Source organism: Mesoplodon bidens (assembly GCF_964165515.1).
Source record: "Mesoplodon bidens genome assembly, chromosome: 2".
Classification (NCBI taxonomy): domain Eukaryota; kingdom Metazoa; phylum Chordata; class Mammalia; order Artiodactyla; family Ziphiidae; genus Mesoplodon; species Mesoplodon bidens.
This window is the reverse complement of record NC_138177.1, coordinates 50,565,093-50,587,583: the sequence shown is the minus strand read 5'-3', so window position 1 is coordinate 50,587,583 and position 22,491 is coordinate 50,565,093. Positions and strand designations below refer to the sequence as shown.

Here is a 22,491-nt window from a genome sequence, read left to right as displayed (position 1 = left end):
TGGAGTGGGGCTGAGGATTTACAGTCAGGGGTACATCTTAGGGATAGAGATCAGAATAGACAAGATAAAGGGAAATCCTCAGCTCTCTGTTCTCTTGAATAAGGTTTCATGGAGGAGATGGTGCTTTAGGGGTACCGTGGTGGGAGAGCATACCAAACTATGCCTTTAATATCACTGCAGTTGTGTCTTAGAGACAGACAAGATACAGGAGAAACTCCTTTCTGTCTGCAAATATTCGAAGGCTTGAAATATTTCCCTAAGACAAAAATACCTAAGCAACACTCACCCCCATCTCCAGCTTCTCATCATAGGGCTATGCATCCTCCAAGTACATAATAGATTCATAATTGTTTTATGGAGGAAAATCTTATTTTCACAGGCTTTCAACTTCTCCTCACCACTGCTGCCCCACATGCTGCTCACATCTTAGGCAATTCCCCCCAGTTGTTGGTGCTGCATGAGACTTCAGTGACTTAACACTCATCTGAGTCAAGGAATTAGGTACTGATTTGAGAAGAAGAATACAAAAGGAATTAAGTTCTGATTTCACCTTTGTCATTAACTGTCTCTAGTGCCTGGGAAAGTCACTTTCTTTTCTGGGCCTCAGTTTGCCCACCTGTAAAATAAGAAGTATGGATTAGATAATGTCTAAGGTCCTTCCTCTTCTGACATCTCCAGACACAGGACCTTTTTAATGTTCCGACAACCGTGGGCGATTTGGTTAACATCTGCCAGGAAGAGTATAGATTAGTAATAGTATTGATATTTTAAACATGGAAAAGCTAAATGGGAATAGACATAGAGTTTGTGAGGGTAGGTGTTTCCCCAAGTGAATTCACCCTCTGCTCTATATGAGATAGAAGACAAACGTAGCCATTTTACAGCTACAAAAATTTTAGGAAGCGCACACTCAGTCATGCAATCCATCAACAAACATTTAGTGTGAACCTTGGATGTGCCCAGAATTGTGCTAAGTACTAGGCAAACAACGATGATCAAAAGCAGACGTGAGCCCTGCCCTTGTGGAGGGCAGTCTAATGGGAGAGATGGAGATTGATCAAGTGACCACATAGCCACGTGTGTAATTACAAACTGACACCAGTACTATAAAGAAAAGGAGCAAAGTGTCCTAAAAAGATATACCCAAATGACCTGACCTTGACTGCAGAATAAGGAAAAACTCATATGAGAAAGTAAGATCTAAGCTGAGAACCGAAGGATGAAGAGCGGGGGAAGCACAATCCAGAAAGGTGAAACTACATGTGCAAAGCCCCCGTGGTAGGACAGAGAGCATGAATGATTTGGGAAAAAACAAAAGAGGAAAGCCAATAAGGCTGGAATGTAGAGGGAAGTGGAGAGTGCTGGAAGTTGAGGCAGAAGAAATAGTCAAGGTCAGATAATAAAGGGAGTTGTAAACAGTATTAAGAATGTGAGTCCTTCCACCTAGAGGGGTGGGATAGGGAGGGTGGGAGGGAGGGAGACGCAAGAGGGAAGAGATATGGGAACACATGTATATGTATAACTGATTCACTTTGTTATAAAGCAGAAACTAACACACCATTGTAAAGCAATTACTACTCCAATAAAGATGTGAAAAAAAAAAAAAAAAAAGAATGTGGGTCCTTATTTTACCCAGAAAGGGAAAGTGACACGTCATTGAAGGGTTTAAGCAAGGGGAGAGTCATGCTCAGATTGGTATTTGAAAATAATCACTTGGGATACAAAGTGGAGTACAGTTTGGAGAATGGATATTAGAATATCAACAAGGTGCTTGTTTGGAGCCCAGGAGAGACAAGATGGTTGCTGATGATGATAATGCAAATGGAGAGAAGTTAGCAGATTTCAAAGATGTTTATGAAGAAAAATCTGGAAGACCTGCTAATAGACTGGACATAGGTTGATGAAGGAGAGGGAGGAACCGACAAGTTACTTCTAGGTGTCTGGCTTGTATGGTAGGTTAGATGGTGGTCCCCTTGCTGAGTTAGGGTGCCGTGTCACTGGATGAAGCTGAGATGAGAGAAAGAAGATGATGAGTTTAGTCTCTGATAAAAAATCAATTACATAAATTGGGGGCCCAGTGCAAAATGAAAATGTGGGGCCTCTTGTTCAACAATTGTTAAGAATTTCAAGACAGTGACAACAGAGCAAAGGCAGGGCCCTTCCAAGCATGGGGCCCTCTGAGTGACTACACAGATCACATGTCCTGCTCGGACACTCTAGGTTTAATGTGTCAGCCATCCAGGGAAATTTGAGTAAACTAAATCCCATCAGAGGGACAGCCCTGGAGCTGAAGGAATCTATCTGTGCCCCAGGCTCAGGAACCCACTAGTTATTCTAGGTAATCATGCAGACAGAGCAGAGACAGCTGTATCCTCTGGGTGGCAAGGACTCCAACACCTGGTGTCCTGGCCCCTGTAGCCAAATCTCTCATATGAGAAGTTACAGAGCACAGTGTCCATCCCCTAAGGAAAATCCAAATTGCTTGATATGGCACCACTGTTGTACAAAGGGGAATTCCACATTGGTTGTCCAAAGATCAGCCCTTCTGCTGTGGTTTTCAGCGTCTGCCGGCCACAGTCCTCGGAAGGGCACCCACTCCAGTTTGCATAACCCTTGCTTGATTCGGCCTAGGGGCCAGCCCCAACTCGGGCTCCTTTTAAAGCTCTTACCCACCAGGACTTTATTCTGAAGCACCTCAACCACAAGGCCAAAGTCAAAGACAGAACCCTGTCCCTTGGGGTCCCACCCGGCCCCACTTGGGGGGTGTGATGCCACACTCTGTGCTCTTGACCAGGCCTGTTGCAGCAAAGCCCCTGAGGAAGCCTCGGTCCAGGGAGCTGAGTAAGGTTATTCAAGGGAACACTAGAAATTTCAAGCTGGGGAAACTATTGTACGTTCTAGATGTCCTGAAGAAGAAGAAATGAAACTCCCATTATCAGCCTTAAAGTAATGATTACAAATGAGCACACAGGAGCCAAGCCCCCTGGGGATTCTTCATTGAGACAGTCAGCTCCCTTGTCCTGGGTGGGCACCTTCCCACCTTCTCTGCCTGCATCACTGACCTGCCTGCTACGCTTGTGGTGGCCGTGTTGACAGGCAAGCTGGCTGAACCCTGAGTTCAGCAAGCTCAGATTCCATAGCCTTCTCTTTGTGACTCCAGTGCAGCCCCACAGGGCTCCCACTCTGTTCCCCACTCTTGGGTCTGAGCGGCAGAATTGTTGCAAGATACAGGACAGTTATACCAAGAAGGCTGCCATTTTGTTGAGCATGAGGTTAGCTGCGAGGTGATTCTTTATAAGCTCTTGTGCATTGTAGACCGCACCCTCCAAAATCTGTTCACAATTCTTGTCTGCCTGGAGTCGTCTGCAGCTAAAGTGGTGAAACTCATAGATGGAGCTTTCCAGAAATATTATTAGGATCTCCTGGGCTGACATGCCTTTGGACCTTTAGACTCTACCCACGTCCCTCCTCCCTGACATCCTATAACAATTCATAGAAAAGCAGGAAGGCAGAAAAGGTGGGTTCTGGATGACATTGGAGTGCTGTACTAGCCTTGGACTGCCTGTCTCTGAACTTCTTGTCACGGAAGACCAAAAAATAATATCCCTTTCCTTTTTAAGCCATGGTGAGTCAGACTTTCTTTCTTTTGCAGCTGAATATGAACATTAGGGAATATTCTGGAGCAGGGATGGTCGAGAAGAGATATTTCTCCTCCCACACTTTCCTCTGATTTCCCAGTGAGTTCCCAAGGAAAAAAATTCATTTAAATTCAACTTAATAGGCATGTATTGGACACTTGCTATGAATCTAGATCTGAGGGAGAATTGGGCTCAGACCATTTGCTCTCAAGGAGCTCACAGTCTAACGAGTGGCATTTGTGTTGTCTTGAAATCCACAGGGCCAAATGGTGCCCAGACTGACACACCATTCATCCACAGGTGCCTGCTCGTTCACTTTCTTCCCTACTTGGACTCTTCCCTTGTACTGAAACCCCAACTCAAATCTAACATGCAGACTGTTGACATTTATGTCACATCTACATGACCTGTGAGTTTGGGATTTTTCCCAGTGAATCCTAATGACTTTTCAGATGAATGGTACCTTCACAGTCTTGAGAAACAGAAGTCATCTTTGTTGTTCTTGTTGTTTGGTCAATATATAAGCAAAGGGTCTTAACTTTTCCCAAGATGTTCACACATATTCTCTTGTGTCAGCTTGACATCAGTCCTATGAGATATGTGGGTAGGGAAGATATTGTTATCTCCATTTGTTAATTAAGTAATTGCATCAAGGAAGTTGCCTAAATGGTCTCTGACCATTTAGATGCTGAAAATTTTGAGATGAGAGAGGACAACAATTTCAAATCAACAGAGAAAGGATGAAAAATTCAACAAATGGCTTGATGTAACTGGCAACATTTACCAAACATTCCAAAACAAATAAAGAAGTCAGAGCCTAACGCTTACCCTACCTAATGGCTTATGAAATAAAGAAAGATAGAAATGGCTCTTGCCCACCTCCCTTCTCCTGCCATTATGTGCATGTGTGGGTGCATGCGTGTCTGTGTGTGTCTGTGTGTGTGTACTTAATATTTCAAATTGTAAGAAGAAAGTGGAAGAGATACTCCCTGCCTTCCTGAGTTGCTCTGAGTGCTTGCCCATGCCCAGACCAGCCCTGGTCCAGGCCCACAGGGTACTCTGCTATGCCCATCCCAACAGAGAAAAAAGGAAGCTGTGTCTCTGGCATCTTCCATGGGCCAGACCCTGTACTCGGCACCAGATACACAAAAGATAATGAAACAGTGCCCTGTTTCAGGGAGCTCACAGCTGATTGGCCGAGGCAGTTGTGCACATGGATGACAGCGACATTTGTTGTAGACTTAGTAGTGGAGAAAAGCACATGGCACAGTGGCAAACAAAGGTAAGAGGGGGATCTGTGCTGCCTGGATCCAGGAGCGGGGCCTCGTAGTCTGCCCTGGGTTTGGGTCCCCTGGCCTGACTGGTAGGCCAGGCTGAGTCGGTACCCAGAACACCCAGCTCAGAGAGGGGTCAGCCCTACAGGCTGAAGCAGACACAGCCCAGAAAACCCAGGAGCCAAGAGGGAAGGAGTAGGGTGGGAGGGGTGCAAATCCCAGCCCCTGACTCCTTCCCTCTTCTTCCTCGTGGCAAAAGTCAGAACTCCTAAGGCCAGTGTAAATCTGGCAGGAGCAGCAATTCCTGAGTCAGCTCCATACCTATTTCTTTTTTTTTTAAATTTGATTGAAGTACAGTTGATTTATAATGTGTTGATTTCTGCTATACAGCAAAGTGATTCAGTTATACATATATGTATACTTTTTCATATTCTTTTCCATTATGGTTTTTCACAGGATATTGAATATAGTCCCCTTCCACGCCTATTTCTAAAGGTTCTTTCTCCCTTTGTGATTCTTAGGCTTCTGCATCAACGCTCCCCAAAGGGTTGGGAAGAGAGACTACCGTCCCCTGATCCTGACCCACAAGGTACATCTGCAGCCTGGGCTCTCTGCCTCCTCCCTCCCACTCCCTCCAGCCCAGCCCCAGCATGTCTGCCCCCCCTCGTCTGGTGCAGTGAGCTGCCTTAATGGGGCACGCTCAGAGCCCAGGGCCACCTGAGGTATCCCAGTGCTGATACAAGAAGGCAAGAAAATAACAGCAACACTGGAAATATCCTACATCTGAATCCACTTGTCCCCAGGCCCTATCCCGTGTGAAGCCCAAAGGCCCCCGGCAGACAGAAGGCAGGTACTGCTGTCCCCTTGGGATAGATGGAAAACAGACACAGGGAGGTCAGGTGACTTGCCCTAGGTTTGAGTGGCAGAGCCCCGGCCTCCTGTCCCCCCAGATCAGAGCTCTTCAGTGGGGCAGTGAGAGAAGCCCCTGCAGAAGGAGGAGGTCAAGGCACAATCAAAGGACTCCCAGACTTTCTTCATATCTGTAGAAGTAATGTCACCACACCATCCTTTCCTTCTAGCTGTAGTGCAACATTCCTCACCATATCTGGCTACTCTGCTCCTACACACACACACACACACACACACACACACACACGCTCACATGTGCAAATCCAAAGCAAGACAACTAAGGCTTCTTTGGAAGGAAGACAAGGGATAGGTAAGAGGGGAGAAAAGGGCCTCCTGTCCAGCCTTCATGGAATCCCAACTTATTTCCTTTGTTATTTCTATTTCTTCCTCCCCATCTTTCAAATGTAAGTCTCCAGCCACGGAAGCTCACAACCCAGAAGAAACCTAGTGACTCTTTAATCCAAATTTTCCATTCTGCACACTGGGGCCAGTGTAGAATAGGGAAAGGCACACAGCCTGAGTATCAGGCAGGCCTGGGTGCAAATTCTGGCTCCCTCACTCAGCACCCATGTGCAGGGTACTTAATATCTGTGTGCCTCGGTTTGCTCACTGTAAAATGGAGATGAGGGTCATGGTGACGGGCAGGTACAGCTTCCAGTAAACGTGGACCACTCTTACTAATTCCCCCTGAGGACGTGGTTAGCCAAGGAGGTTGGAGACATGGATCTGAGAGTCTAAATGAATCCAGGGCCAGAGAAGGAACCTGGAGCACATCTGACACCCTTGCCTGTCCTGTGGGAAGCTGGCCTCTTTAAGGAGTAGTCTTGGAACATAAAATGAAAGAACCAGAAGGCAGCTTTGAGGATATTTAGCTCACACTCCTGTTTTCATTTGGGGAAGCTGAGGCCTGGAGAGCTGAGGTGACTTCCCAATCCAGTAAGGAGAAGCTTTGAGTATCAACCCAGGTTGAGGAGGGGGACCCAGTTATTTCTCAATCCCAGTGTATTCTGGAATGGCCAATGTGTCCACGTCACTGTGACCTAGGAACACGTGAATGGAACCCACAACTGTGGGTCCCTGCGCACAGAACAGCTGTTCACCCCAGGAAATCAACTTTTTTTTTTATTAAGAGAAGCTAAAAAATTATTTTAAAAGGGAGAGAGAGGTAGTTTCTCCTAAAAATAGCCATATGCAGAAGTTCAACCATCTCTTTTGCTTACGATGCAAAATTAAAAACTTTGAGTAAGAGTTTCAACGAATACAAAGTTGGAGAGGTCTAGGGAAGGGAGGAGCTTTAATCAGAAGAAACTTTTGCCAGGAAATCTGTGACACTGTGGCTTTTTATGAATGGCGAGGCCCCACAATATAAAAGGGGGACACAGTAGGTGAAGGTCTACACAGCAGGGGCTTGTTCTTGCAAAACCAAACCACAAGTCTGACTGAACGAAGAAGGCAGAACTCCACCATGCCCAGCTCGGCACTGCTCTGTTGCCTGATCTTCCTGGCCGGGGTGGCAGCCAGCCAACACCAGGGCACCCAGTCTAAGGACGGCTGCATCCACTTCCCAGACAGCCTGCCCCACATGCTGCGGGAGCTCCGAGCTGCCTTCAGCAGCGTGAAGACTTTCTTTGTGAGTATGATGCTCTCCTGTCCTTCCTTCCTCCCTGGGACTGCCTGACGAGGCATTCTGCTGGAGTTTATAAAACCTCCTTTTCATTCACCTCCACCCCCAACATCCATTCCCCCCCCAAACTGAAATTCTTAAGAGCCCCTGATCAAGCTGTGGGTTCAGTGAGTCAATCTAAGCCCTGGTGCTGCAGCACATTGTGCAGGAAAAGCTCCCTTCAAAAAGACATCTCTCCTATCTCTCCTATGCTCGGAAATTTGTATAAGAATTCTCTGGAGCTCAATACTTCATAGGCTGGGAGAGATCACGAAGGGTCTGATTGGAGGTGAAGATGTTCCCCATACCCTGTGGCAGGGAAACATAAGTTGCCTCAGCTTAGAGGGCTTCCAGAACCTGAAAGACTGGTGGTTTGGGGTAGCACAATACAGGGGGAAACCTGCATTAGGAGATGCTTCCCACTCCCAGAGAACTTTCAGTGCTGCAGCTGGATGTCGGCAGCGGGTAGACAGAAAAGCAAAGGGCACCAAGGGGTTGGTATGGGGACCCTTGCACATGTGACACAGTCTTGCAGAAAGACCAGGACCCAGGCAAGCTTCTGCCTTGCCTTCAAAATCAGCCAAATTTTTTAAAGAACTTGATCCCAAGGGGAAGGACTTGTTTTAACTAAGAGTTCCAGCACCGTTGAATGTCCTGTTTTGAAAGCTCTCTTTTCCATTTTGGGGTCAGGTCTGCATTGATTAAAAATCAAAAACTCGGGCTTCCCTGGTGGCACAGTGGTTGAGAGTCCTCCTGCTGATGCAGGGGACACGGGTTCGTGCCCCTGTCCAGGAAGATCCCACATGCCGTGGAGCGGCTTGTCCCGTGAACCATGGCCGCTGAGCCTGTGTGTCCGGAGCCTGTGCTCCGCAACGGGAAAGGCCCGCGTACCGCCAAAAAAAAAAAAAAAAAAAAAAAAAAAAAATCAAAAACTCTATAAATAAAAGGGCATGAGAAAAGCAGTCATTTTCATTATTTCCCCAAACCTTGGGTTCATTCTCCTTGTGTTCTTCTTGCAGCAAATGAATGACCAGCTGGACAACTCGTTGTTGAGCCAGTCTCTGCTGGAGGACTTTAAGGTGAGGGCTGGGTGGGGACGGGGGTGCAGTGTGCAGCGTGACTAAGGGCAGCTCTGCTTCTCGCCTGCAAGGAGCTGGGTCCGCTTCCCTCACTTTGAAAAGGAGAAGTGAGAAGATCTTAACTCAGCACATAGTCAGTAGCTGGAGGGGGGTCTGTCACCAAGGGCTCGGTCCTGGGGGGAGGTGGCCACTTAAGAAGGTCCCCGGGGACAAAGCCGTCCTCTCAAGCAGTAGCTCTTCCTCCCGGGTCACCACCCACCCTGGCTTCCGCCTTTAGGGTTACCTGGGTTGCCAAGCCTTGTCGGAGATGATCCAGTTTTACCTGGAGGAGGTGATGCCACAGGCTGAGGACCATGGCCCCAACATCAAGCAGCATGTGAACTCCCTGGGGGAGAAGCTGAAGACCCTCAGGCTGAGGCTGAGGCGCTGTGTGAGTAGCAGGCCAGCTCTTTCCCTTGCAGGCGGCTCTCTCTCCTCTGGGCTCTTCCAGAAACAACCTGCCCAAACCCGGTTTCCACCCGGAGACAAAAAGACACAGGCGGGCAGGCGCCTTCTCCCTCCGGCCAGGCACTGAAGTCGCATCACTTGCTCATTTCTCTCTGTGCAGGGGGTGGGGTGGCCGCTAGGCATTTACATGTGAAGGTTTGCAATAGCTTTCCTGTTATTTGTGAGTCATTTGTGGGTTATTAGCTATTCTCCTCTCTCTACATGAAAGGGGCCCAGAGCTTCAGTCAGGGCTCCCTCGTCCCTGGGGACCTAGGACCTGGGCCCCGCAGGAGGGGCCAGAGGTAAGGGTCCCAGGGGAGGACACTCCACTTCCCTCTTCTTGTTAACCTTTTGAGAGCAGAGCTTCAAGTGGAGCCCAACCGACTGACAGGATTTTCCCTGGCATTTTAGAGGGGCCAGGGGGCTACTCGGCCCCAAGCTAGTGTCTGTGAATAATCCCCCAGGATCGTTTATTTCTCCAACTGAAATGATACCCTCACCATTGGCTTCCTTTGTTCCCTCACTGATGTTGAGAAGTCATTTGGGCTGTGTTTGTAGATGAGCACCATGCAACGGGTTTGGCCGGCAGGGCTGAGACTGTGTCTCTGCCCCTCGGAGACTTAGAAATGGTCCTCGTGGCTGGGACTGAAGGAGAGGGACAGGACAAAAGCAGGAAAGGACAGAAGGACTGGCTCAGGCTCTGGTTGGCACTGGGACGTGCCAGGGGAGGAAACTCCAAGACCTGGGTGTTTGACGCAGCCTTGTAAGCAGCTGGGAGCAGCTCCTAGGGAAACACAAGTAATCTCCCTGGGCTGTGTTTCTTCTCTGTCGGGTGGGGAAGGACGAGGTAGGCTCGTCCTCACAGGAGCTGTGGAGAGTAGGCATCCAAGATGAGTCTGGCCTCTTGCTGCTCCCGGGTTGTCCCCCAGGCACAATGGACCCAGGACCCGGGCGCCAGCGTTGTTTACACTTTCTCTTTCCTTCCACAGCATCGATTTCTGCCCTGTGAAAACAAGAGCAAAGCGGTGGAGCAGGTGAAGAGTGTCTTCAATAAGGTGAGCCTGGGATGCTGGCAGGGAGGGTCTGGGGGCCATGACCTCTGCCCACTCCCGAGGGGCGGAGGTTGGCAGGTGCTCAGCAGGCCCTGAACTTCGCTCGGAGGGAGTGTGGGAACCCGACAAATGGTGTGACCTCCTCAGCCAGTGAGGAGCTGCCATCTCAGTTCTGTTTGTTTTCTGTGAAGTGTTTTGGGGGGTTTCTAAATGACTGCTCCCTGCCTTTGCAGGCCTGCGGGTTGGGCTGGCCAGCCAGCTGTGAACACAGTGAGCTGGGTGCTGGGGAGAGTGACAGAGGAAACAGAAAGTAGCTTGTTGGGAATCAAGTCTGAAGCCACACGTGCAGGAAGCCGACACGTGAACGTGCACTTACAAACACACCCAGGGGTGCAGCCTGAGCTCCCCCAAACTCAGAGCAGGAAGCAGAGTTCTCCCTTATGTGGACTTGGTCCCCCTCTCTTTCCATCTGCCAGTCACACCTCCCAAGGTGCCTGAGAAAGTCAGCTCTCAAACCAAGTGGGGTTTCACTCTTCCAACTGTCCATGAATTCTTCTACCACATTTCCCAGAAGCCATGGGGCCTATGTCCTCTTCATGGGCTGGAGACAGACACTGGGCAGGGTTCCAACATCAGGGGGCATGAATCCCCCGACAGTAGGCCAGAGCAGCAGGGCTGGACCTTCTCAATCCATGGGTGGGGGAACATAAACACAAAAAAAGCTCCCTTCTCTCCTTCTCTCAATGTCTTGCTTTCAAAGTGGTTCCCCTAATGTCTTTTCATCAAATTTTGAATAAGCATCACGTGAGCACATGACCTTTAAAACTGTTGAAAAGGCACCATTTGAAAGACTGTGCTTTGCAAAAGTGAATGTTCCCCTTGCTGCCTATTGGCCGTGGTCCAGGCCAATGCACAGCCTTCCCTGACAGCAGGGCATATCCTCAGGTCCCCAGGGTCTGTCCTTCATCCCCCAACACAAGGGAGCTAGTACAGCTTCTGGGTCCCAGGGTCATGACCATCCAAGCAGAGGACCCACTTACTTGCTCAGATGGGGTTTTCACTAAACATTTTTTATCTCCCTACACAGCTCCAAGAGAAGGGTGTCTACAAAGCCATGAGTGAGTTTGACATCTTCATCAACTACATAGAAGCCTACATGACAACAAAGATGAAAAACTGAAGCATTCTAGTGAAGGAAACATCCAGGATGGTGACTCTACTAGACTCTAGGACATAAACTGAAGATCTTCGAAATCTGATCCAGGGTTCTGGGGGAGAAGAACCAGCTCCTGGAAAACCCTATTGTACCTCTCTCCTAGACTATTTATTACCTCTGATACCTCAACTCCCATTTCTATTTATTTACTGAGCTTCTCTGTGAAATATTTAGAAAGAAGCCCAATATTATACATTTTTTCAATATTTATTATTTTCACCTGTGTTTAAGCTGTTTCCATAGGGTGATACCCTATGGTATTCGAGTGTTTTCAGAGAAATTGTAAGTTATATAAGGAAAGAAATTTGTTCCTTGGGGAGTCAACTGCAGCTTCATTTCCAAGCCTAACCACACTTGACAGCTGTTGGGCTATTTTCCCTGACCTCCCTCTAATTTCTCTTGTCCCTGGGCCTGGGGCTCCGGGAGTGTTACAAAGACTCTTATGCTAGTAAGAAGAGAAACTAGGGAGCCCTTTGACAATTAACACTCCAGTGGCTCTGAGGGATTCCCCTGACCTCATTCCCCAGCCACTTCACTCTTGAAAGCTGTGGCCAGCTTGTTATTTATAACAACCTAAAATTGGTTCTAATAGAACTCAGTCTGAACTAGAAGCAATTCAATTCCTCTGGGAATGTTACATTGTTTGTCTGTCTTCATAGCAGATTTTAATTTTGAATAAATAAATGGGTCTTATTAAAATCATGTTATGGTGTCAGTTGACTTCTGTCTGGCTAAAAATATTCTCTCAAAGTTTCCAAGATAAAAGAGAGTAGATGAATGAATTCTACACTCCAGAGAAAGAAAGCCAGCTACCCTCTCCCAGAAAACCAGAAATCTCCAAATCTGATCAGGGAAAAGCTGTTATCCCTACAAAAGCCAATAGCAAAGACCACCATATTCTTTCCCTAAACTCAGTCCTTTAAAGAATCATCCTTCATGATCATGCTGATTTTCAAGGCTAAGGATGAGATTCTGTACATACCAAAATTAAAAAGCAAGGCAGAGGAAGTTTTTCAGTGTGTTTTAGGTTTTGGTGGTTTTTTGTCTTCTTTTTTGTTATCATTGTTTGCTCCTTCAAGTTCCAGGGGTGAATATTAATTTGCCTGTGTTATTGTGAGGATTACGATAAAGTGCTGCATGTCTCCGGACACTAGGAGATGGTCCTAGTGCACACAGTTGGCTGTTATTAGAATTCACACCTAAAATCTTCTACCAAATCCTCCTGGAGCTGAGCAGAGGCAACAGGTTGGACTTAATAGAGTGGAATATAAGCAAATGAGCCCACATGATAGGCTACCCAAGGATTAAAGCTGCTGCATTTCTGTTCTCTCCTTGAGCCACCAGACAAATGTGAGATAGGCTGCTGACTGCGGTCTGTTAGGCGGGGCATGGTGGCTGGGGAAGCCCTACTCAAAGCCCTATGACTTGAGGTGGAGAGGGGAAAGAATGGGCTGAGTAAACACTGATCCCCCTCACACTCTGCCCAGGCAGCCCTGGTCTGGGGGAGGGTGGGAGCCGAGTGGCTGTGGTCAGTTTTTCAGTAAGACCTGACTCACTTCGGTTAAAGCAACCATAGGAAGGAAGTGGGAAGCATCAAGGCTGAAATTCTGAGATGAAAGATTAGGGTTAAGAATGGAGGCTAGCAGAAGACAGTGAGAGAGGGAGGAAAGCTCTCTGTTCTGAATTGGAGAAGAAGCCATGAGTCCCTCAGCCGGGAAGGATTAGACGGTTAGGGGTCTCTGGCAGGCAATGAACATTGACTTTGGTTTGAGGTTGGCACCTCACGTGAGGGAAGTGGGCATCTGAAACCAATAGACAGAAACTCACATGGAGAAGCTGCATAGCTGACAAGATGCTGACAAAAACTACAATTTCTTGAGCACTTATTTTGAGTGAGTCAGTACTAGGCATGTATGTATCAGTTATACTATATGGTATTTTATTGGTATTTTCTGTAAGAGGGAACTGATGCTCAGAAATGTTGATAGGGCTCGGCCATGTGGGTGATGTGGAGAATGGACAAGTGAGAATAGCAGCATAAAACACCTTTCCCTTTGTATCAATTATCTATTGTTGCCCTGCAAATTTAGCAGCTTAAAACCATAAACGTTTATTATCTCACAGTTTCTTTAGGTCAGGAATCTTGGAGCAACAGGGGTCTCTAATGAGGCTGTAGTCAAAATGACAGCCAGGGCGGCAATCACTTGAAGTCTTGACTGGGACTGGACAATTCACATCCACGATGGCACATTCACAGGGCTGTTGGCAGGAGACCTCATTCCCTCACTGGCCATTGGCAGGTAGCCTTGGCTCTTTACCACATGAGCTTCTCTGCACGGCTTCTTGAATATCTTCACAACATGGCAGCTGTCTTCCTGAGCCAATGATCCAAGAGACAGGGCAAGGGGGAAGTCATGGTATCTTTTAGACTTAATCTCAGAAATTTCATACCATCACTCCTGCCACATTCCATTTGTTAGAAGCACTTTGGTAAGGATAGCCCATATTCCAGGGGAGAGGAATTAGATTCCACCTTTTGAAGAGAAGAGTATCAAAGAATCTGTGGACATGTTTTAAAACTACTACACCCTTCTAAGAATTTAGAAGAAATAGCTTTGAGCTGGTTGGCACATCAGACTCCTTGATTGGTGAGGGGAAGGGGAAGATTTGGGGATTTGGGTAGGCATCAGAGTGCATGAATGGGTCAGCATCATGGACACTGCCCTCCATCAGTTCTCTCTTATAGGCTCAGTCTAATATAGTTACTTCTCTGAGCCTCAGTGCCTCATCTGGAAAACTAGCAAAACTTCTTTCCCTTTTTCCAGTGTTATGGACTGAATGTGTCTCCTCAAAATTCATATGTTAAAGCCCTAACCCCCAGTGTGATGGTATTTGGAGATGGGTCCTTTGGGAGGTAATTAGGATTAGATGAGGTCATAAGGGTGGGGTACTCATGATGGGATTAGTGCCCTTATAAGGAGAGACGTAGAGCGCTCACACGTGTGCTCTCTCTCTCTTTCCCCCACCTGCCCCTCCCCCATCCTCCCAAGCACAAAAAAGGGAGATTGTGTGAGAACACAGTAAGATGTCTGTACCCACCTGCTAAAAGAACAGGCTTCAGAATGAAACCTACCTTGCCAGCACCTTAATCTTGGACTCCCAGCCTCCAGAACTGTGAGAAAATTAATTTCTCTTGTTTAAGACTCTCAGCCTCTGGTATTTTGTTATGGCAGCCTGAGCTGACTGATACGCCAGGTGTCATATAAGAGTCAAATGGAGTGTCAGGTATGAAGGTGTACATGTATTTTGGATAGGAAGTGTACAGATGAGGTTTGGATGGGGATTTTTTTTCAAATCTTTATTCTCTAAGAAGAGCAACCACCTCCTCCCTTGTCCATCGGTCCCTTCAAGCAGAGTTTGGTTGTCAGTGGAGAAAGAGAATCTCTGTCTGTGGTCCCAGCTGCTGAAGTGAGGAGGGTGCGACCAGTAAGAGGAGCTCCCCTAATCTATGATGACAGTGTGGTTACCCTCTCTGACCACTGGCAGAATCAGACAGAGAGAAAGCAAATGAATTCTTCCATCCTGGGAGTGAGGCACAATCTGGAAGGAAGGGAATGAGATCAGAGACAAAAAGAAAGAAGAAAGAGGAGGACTGGCCAGATGGCAGAAGCTGCCCATTCGATGGCATGTTTCCCCTCAAGACACTTGTGTGAGTGGATTTAATTGTGGAATATGGGAACCAGCTCTAGGCCTAGGGTGAATTAGGGAAAATCAGACATAGCACTACAAGGAAATAGGGACTGGAGCATAAGAACATATACCCAGAATTTAAAATGGCAGGAAGATCTTTGAACTTGCATAAGCTACAGAACCACCTACAGAATGAACCTGTCAACTCTGTGTCTCTGAGTGTTTTGTGGGTCCCAGGTGATATGTGTCCCATTATTCATATCTTTATTTTTTTAAAGAAGCTAGTTTTTTAAAATTATTTATTTATTTAAAGAAGTTAGGTTTTTAAATTTTTATTTATTTGTTTGTTTGTTTGTTTGTTTATTTATGTCTGCCTTGGGTCTTCATTGCTGCACATAGGCTTTCTCTAGTTGCGGCAAGCAGGGGCTACTCTTCTTTGTGGCGCACGGGCTTCTCATTGCGGTGGCTTCTCTTGCAGAGCACGGGCTCTAGGCATGCAGGCTTCAGTAGTTATGGCACGTGGGCTCTAGAGCGAGGCTCAGTAGTTGTGGCACACAGACTTTGCTGCTCTGCGGCATGTGGGATCTTCCCGGACCAGGGATCGAACCCATGTCCCCTGCATTGGCAGGCGGATTCTTAACCACTGTGCCACCAGGGAAGTCCCATTCAATACTCTCTTTAAGCACTAACTCACTTGATGACTTTGGAAATTTTACGTGCCCTCAGTTTCCTCAATAATAAAGTAAGGATCTAGTTCTAGATCAATGGTTTCCAACTGGGGCCATTCACGTGGGTTCTTGAAGGCACTCATGGTGAGGGCAAGGATTGTTTTCAAATAAGTTCCAAAATATGAAAAAGCCTAGTAAGAACTGTACATTTGTCACCCCTACCTCCCATAAGTCTGTACAGGCTCAAAAAAAGCACTGCTACATGCTGGGCTGAAGTAATAGCCACTGTGTATGGAAAAACAGGTTACCTCTTGTTGATTGGAAGCTCTACTTGGTAGTCATATATCACATCTTTGATTAACAAAATCAGAAAATGGAATTTTTTCCTTAAAAAAAATTTAACCAGCCAAAATAGACTCAGGAAAATTGCAGTCCCTTGTGATCAAAAGCTTTAAAACCACTAAGTTCCCTTCAAGCCCACAGTTCCTAATTCCAGCATCAGATTCCTTCAGTCAGCCAGACCCATTCCCACCTGGACCCTCCTCCAGGACATATTCCTGAGTCTACAAGGTCTGCACTGGGCATTTTCCAAACAGCTTCCCAGTCATCTTCATGTCATCAGCAGCTCCCCTCTCCAAGCACGGTTGAGCAGCCACAGAGCACTGAGCTTCCAGAAGCTTGACACTCTGGCTGGAGAGGATCTGGGGGAGATAAAAGACCTGAGGGAAAGTAACACAGATTACCTCTTATTCCACAGCACAGGGATGAGGTGTACAGGCTCTGGAATCTGCCGAACCTTGGCTCCAAGCTACATGACCTTGAGATATCACCTGCTTCTGCTATTCTCTATAACATAGAGAGTAATCATTCTTTCAAGGTATTGTTGCCATAAGAAATAAAGGCATAAATACACATAAAGCACAGAGTAAATAATTAAAGCAGCTCTATTCCTTAGACATTTGGAAAAATGCTCAAGTGGGACCAGATGGTAAGATCAGTGCTAACACCATAAAAAAACAGCTGGACACAACTTGTGTGCCAGTCACTAGACCTGGACTTTCATTATAACACCTTCTGTCTCCTTACTCACCATTTCTAAGTGGAAAGCAAAAAAGGACCATCTCCACACTTGAGAGGGAAAAAGGGAAATGATATTTTTTTGAGTGCCTGAAGTTGGTCTCAGAAATACTTTGCTTGATGAATTTTTTAAAATATACATATGAATTACAACCCACTGCTTTTTTTTTTTTTTTTTTTTTTTTTTTTGTGGTACGCGGGCCTCTCACTGTTGTGGCCTCTCCCGTTGCGGAGCACAGGCTCCGGACGCTCAGGCACAGCGGCCATGGCTCACGGGCCCAGCTGCTCCACAGCATGTGGGATCCTCCCGGACCAGGGCACGAACCCGTGTCCCCTGCATCTGTAGGCGGACTCTCAACCACTGCGCCACCAGGGAAGCCCCAACCCACTGCTTAACATAAATGCCTAATTCCATTCAGAGCAATAATAGTTGCACATAACCTTAAATATAGATTAGATTAACTATGTAGAAGGCTTTATTTGATTACAACACTGAACGTTGTTCATACATGTTCATTATCCATCATTGTTGCTTATGTGCTAACAACCTGAAAAATGAGACAGCCTACTACCCTTCTTTTTCCCTTACCATTATTCAAGAAAAATATCTTTTTTTCCACGATCAAGAAGCCATTGTATAATAGAGCCTAGAATTTGTCCCATATACAACCCGGAATGTCATGTCTATTTGAAGAAATCTTTCTGGATTACGTAGAGGAGGGGGAGATCATTTCCCAAACAGGATCCTATCATATCTCTCCACCAGGGCTGAGCTAGTAAATAAGATTAGTATGCAACATAAATAACTAATCAGTCTCCTTACAGAATAATCTCTACTTGTATATGTAATGAGGATGAGATTCAAATAAAAATAGAGGCAACCTAGAGCCCATGCTCCGCAACAAGAGAAGCCACCGCCCTGAGAAGCCACGGAAATGAGAAGCCCGTGCACAATGAAGAGTAGCCCCCGCTCACTGCAACTAGAGAAAGTCGGCGCGCAGCAACAAAGACCCAATGCAGCCAAAAATAAATAAATAAAATAATTAATTTAAAAAAAAACAGAGGCAAACTGGCTTCTCCCTGGACTTTGCCTCAAATCAGAGTCATTATGACATGTACCTTTTTTTTTTTTTTTTTTTTTTGCGGTACACGGGCCTCTCACTGTTGTGACCTCTCCCATTGCAGAGCACAGGCTCCAGATGCGCAGGCTCAGCAGCCGTGGCTCACGGGCCCAGTCGCTCCACGGCATGTGGGATCTTCCCGGAGCGGGGAACAAACCCGCGTCCCCTGCATCAGCAGGCGGACTCTCAACCACTGCGCCACCAGGGAAGCCCAAGATGTACATTTATTCACTCAGAACCTACTATGCTCTAAGTACTATGTTGAGTGCTGAAGAAAAAGCAGTAAATAAGCAGTAAATACGTTGTAAATATGTTGTAAATAAACAGTAAATATGTCAGGTGCTGAAGAAAAAGCAGTAAATAAGCAGACATGGAATCTACCTTCACAGATTTCATAGCTAGGAGTGGAAATAGACATTACAAAGTTAACAACACAATTTTATTATAATTGTGGTATCTACTAAATGAGAAGTAGGAGCTTTTAAGAGAGCAACTCACCTACACGGAGGGTTAGGGGGAGGCTTCCATGAGAAGGTGACACTCAGCTGGACGTGGAGGATGAGTGGGAGTTGGACAACAAAGAAGGAGGTGATGAGAACCTTAGCAGAGAGAGCCACATATTTAAAGACCCCTTAGAACTACAAAGAACAGGGGCAGGGGGTGTCTCTGAAGCAAGGGTAGTATCATTTGTACTGATACTAATTTGTATTGATAGCCAGGCCCTAGGCCCTCTTCAGGACCCTCTGACCTCTCCATCCCCTCTCATGTTCTGAGGCCTGGAAGTAGGACAGAACTTAAACTGTTCAAGGAAATAAAAAGTGAAGCACAGCAAGAGAGGGACAACATGCATGAGATTTAAGATGAGCTTGAAGCAATGGGCAGAGTTAAAATTTTTAGACTTTAACCTAAGAGCAAAGGGAAACCATTGAAGGCTATTAAGTAGAGAGAAAAATATGTATTTTCTGAATGAAACCATTTAGGGACCATTTGGTAGCAGTCCAGACAAGAGGAAATTGCAGTCTGGACTAAGGTGGTAAGAAATAGGTATTGAGGGCTTCCCTGATGGCACAGTGGTTGAGAGTCCGCCTGCCGATGCAGGGGACGTGGGTTCGTGCCCTGGTCTGGGAAGATCCCACATGCCGTGGAGCGGCTGGGCCCGTGAGCCATGGCCGCTGAGCCTGCGCGTCCGGAGCCTGTGCTTCACAACGGGAGAGGCCACAGCAGTGAGAGGCCCGTGTACTGCAAAAAAAAAAAAAAAAAAAAGAAAAGAAAAGAAATAGGAATTGAGAGAAGTGCAACTGATCAGATATTCAGCAACTACTTAGATGAGAGTGGTGATGGCAGGTGATGACCAAAATGAACAACTGGGTAGAGAAGAAGCCAGTTTGGAGGGCGAGGTGATACACTCTACACTGGCCCCATTGAATTAGAGGTGCCTCTGAGACTTTGAGTGAATATGTCCAGAGTGGTCAGCTGGACAGAGAGATGTAGTCTGGAGATAAAGCACAGTAGGTTGGGTGTCATTGCTATAGAGATGGAAAATGAAATCCTGGGGCTGGAGAAAATCACCAAGGGGAAGAGTGTAGAGTGACAAGAGAAGAGAGCTTGGAACCAAGCCCCAGAGAAGCCAGATATTTATAATTCAGAGCAGGAGATGCTGTAAAAACAACCTGAAAGGGTGACCTGAGTGGTAAAGAGAAATAACAGGAGAGAGTGGTATCCCTGAGGGCAAGGAAAAAAACTATTTCAAAGAAAAAGGATTGGTTGGCTGGATAAAATGCTATTGGGAGGTGAAATAAGATCAAGACAAAATAGCCCCTACTGAATATAGCAAGTAGGGGCACTGGTGACTTTATCAAGAATAGTGCAGGAGAATAGCGGGAGATGGGAGATAGATGATTGTATAAATGGGAGGTGGAAAAGTGGGATGATGTGTGTGGACAGCTCTTTCAAGATGTTGGGCCAATAGAGGAGGAAAAGAAGTTGAAGACAGAGGAGAGAGATGAGAGAATTGATAAAGACAGATTCTTCAGAAAGCAGGAAAGGTAGGATGCAGGTAAAAGGAAGGAGGGCTCTTGAAAGGAGGAGGGACTCCTTCATTGAATAACAGGAAGGAAGTAGGGACAGTGGGTACAAAGGCAGTTTGGTTTGAAGATTTGTTGCAGGAAGTTGAGGTTGTTGCCATCAGATGGTTTCTATTTTCTCTGACAAGAGTCAGTAAGGACGAGAGAATGCAAGGAAGTTTGAGGAGAGAAACAAAGATTTGATATGATGTTGGTAAAAATGTGGAAAGCAAACAACTCTCGAGAAACGTGGCAGATTTCCAGGCAGTGCTGAGCTCAGTTGAAGTAGGTGAGCATGAATTGAAGTGGTCTGCCAGGTTATGTAATCTTTCTCAGGATTCTCTTGGCAGCCTGGGGTGAACATAGAGAAGGTAGAATTGTTTTGCCCCATGAATACCACAAAAGGACAAGGGGAAGAGGGCATTGAGAATACAGGTAAGAGCCTGATTGGAAAGATGGATCCAGGATTCAAAGTTGAATAATGAGGGAAACAAAGACAGGAGAGAACTGATAAAAAGAGATAATGTAGATAAGCCAGGCAATGGACTGGAGGTTCTGCTGAGAATGAAAGGGAGAGGTGGAAGATGTTTGAGCGTCCTGGAGCATCTGGTGGATTCTTATTTCCACATACGTACAGTTCTCAGAGTTTCATACACTGGACACATGATCATGTTAGATTTTCCAAATCTTAGAGGACAAGAGATCTACATTTCTTAGGAGATTCCCTAATATAGATTTCTTGGACTTTCCTAATAAATAAAAGGGCCCATATATTTGTAAATATATCTCACCAGATTGAAGTCATTTTTACGTCAGAAAAATAACGATGTTCAAGTATTAACCACACACAACCCTAGAGTCACTCAAATCAAGAAGCATATATTTTTTGCCAAGATGAATCATCATCCAGTGACACATCCAACTGGGAACCTCCAAACACAGATCTTTCCTCTGGTGTGCATGTCCTTTACCCCCTCGGGGTCTCTTCTATCTCACATATTATCATTGTGTATCAATTTTTCCTACACAACAGGAGGACAGAAAATCACCATCAAGAAAGTGCTTTCCCAAGTATAATTTGTCTGTTGATGAAAAGTGAAGGCCCCATGAAAACAACAGTGCAAAATCTAATCTCTTCCTCTGATGTTTGGCTCAACAGTACAACCAGTAATTCTCCCATCCTCATCTTGGCTGAGGCCCCCAAGCATCAAACATTCTGAGCTGCAGTCTAGGAAAGAGAATGGAGGCAGAAAGCTGTCTAAATCAGTGCTGCTCTGGGTGACCTGAAGACCGTTGTCGGACTACCAACAGTGACAAGACCGTGGCAAGGGAAGAAAAGAAATGAAGAGTAAGTGCTTAAAAAACTTCATAGCAACTTGGTAGGGTATGTTTTTGTTTGCTAGATTAGATTGAATCATTGAAAATGGGGTTTGTATTTTGTATGTTTTTAATGATTTTTTACTTCATTTTCCTAGTAATTCCTATTATTGTATTTTATTAAAATGTTGATCCATAATGGATTGGAATTTTTTCTTCAATCTGGTTCTTAGCCTAAGACAGTTTGAGAAGCAAGGTTCTAAATCACACACAGCCAAGCTTATTCCCAGACTCATGGAAAATCTAAATTAGAAGAAAGAGGTAGTGAGATACAAATGGTAGAAATAAGATATATGCCCCCCAATGTTCACAGCAGCATTATTTAAAATTGCCAAGACATGGAAACAACCTAGGTGTCCATCAACAGATGAATGGATAAAGAAGATGTGGTATGTGTGTGTGTGTGTGTGTGTGTGTGTACACACACACACACACGCACACTGGAATACTATTTAGCCATAAGAAAGAATAAAATAATATGATTCGTAGCAACACGGATGGACATAGAGATTAGCATACTAAGTGAAGTAAGTCAGACAGAGAAAGACAAATATTATATGATATCACTTCTATGTGGAATCTAAAATGTAAATACAAATGAATTTATTTACAAAACAGACTCACAAACATAGAAATCAAACTTATGGTTACCAAAGAGGAAAGCGGAGGGGGAGGGATAAATTAGGAATTTGGGATTAACAGATACACACTACTGTATATAATATAGATAAATAACAAGAGCCTACTGGGAATTCCCTGGTGGCCCAGTGGTTAGGACTCAGCGCTTTCACTGCTGGGGGCCAGATTCAATCCCTGGTCAGGGAAATAAGATCCTGCAAGCTGTGTGGCATGGCCAAAAATATATATATAACGAGGGCCTACTGTATAGCACAGGGAATTATATTCAATATATTGTAATAACTTATAATGGAAAAGAATCTGAAAAAAAAATATGTATATAAAAGTGAATCTCTTTGCTATATACCTGAAACTAATACAATACTGTAAATCAACTATACTTCTATTTAAATATATATATATATATATATATATACATATATTATACTTAGACTAACCCAATTTCAAATCCCCACTCCACCACTTACTGTTGACCTTGGGTAAATTAGCTAATCTCAATTCCTTATCTGAAGGTAGGGAAAATAGTCCTTGATTTGCAT

At 45.6% G+C, this 22,491-nt stretch overlaps 2 protein-coding genes across 2 annotated transcripts in view; both read left to right on the top strand.

Annotated features, from left to right (window-relative positions):
- The window catches only part of YOD1 (YOD1 deubiquitinase), a gene marked incomplete at its 5' end in the record, with an annotated part of 285,339 nt that extends 270,170 nt beyond the window's left edge, over positions 1-15,169 (top strand). Inside the window, one exon of the mRNA XM_081223557.1 lies at positions 15,158-15,169. The remainder of the gene's footprint in view (positions 1-15,157) is intronic.
- IL10 (interleukin 10) lies at positions 7,287-11,299 on the top strand (the record flags this gene model as incomplete). The annotated part of the gene is made up of 5 exons (XM_081224532.1): positions 7,287-7,451; positions 8,504-8,563; positions 8,841-8,993; positions 10,039-10,104; positions 11,189-11,299. The coding sequence occupies 5 exons, from the start codon at positions 7,287-7,289 to the stop codon at positions 11,279-11,281; spliced, it is 537 nt and encodes a 178-aa protein (XP_081080658.1). The 3' UTR covers positions 11,282-11,299.
- Positions 15,170-22,491: the final 7,322 nt, after the last annotated feature.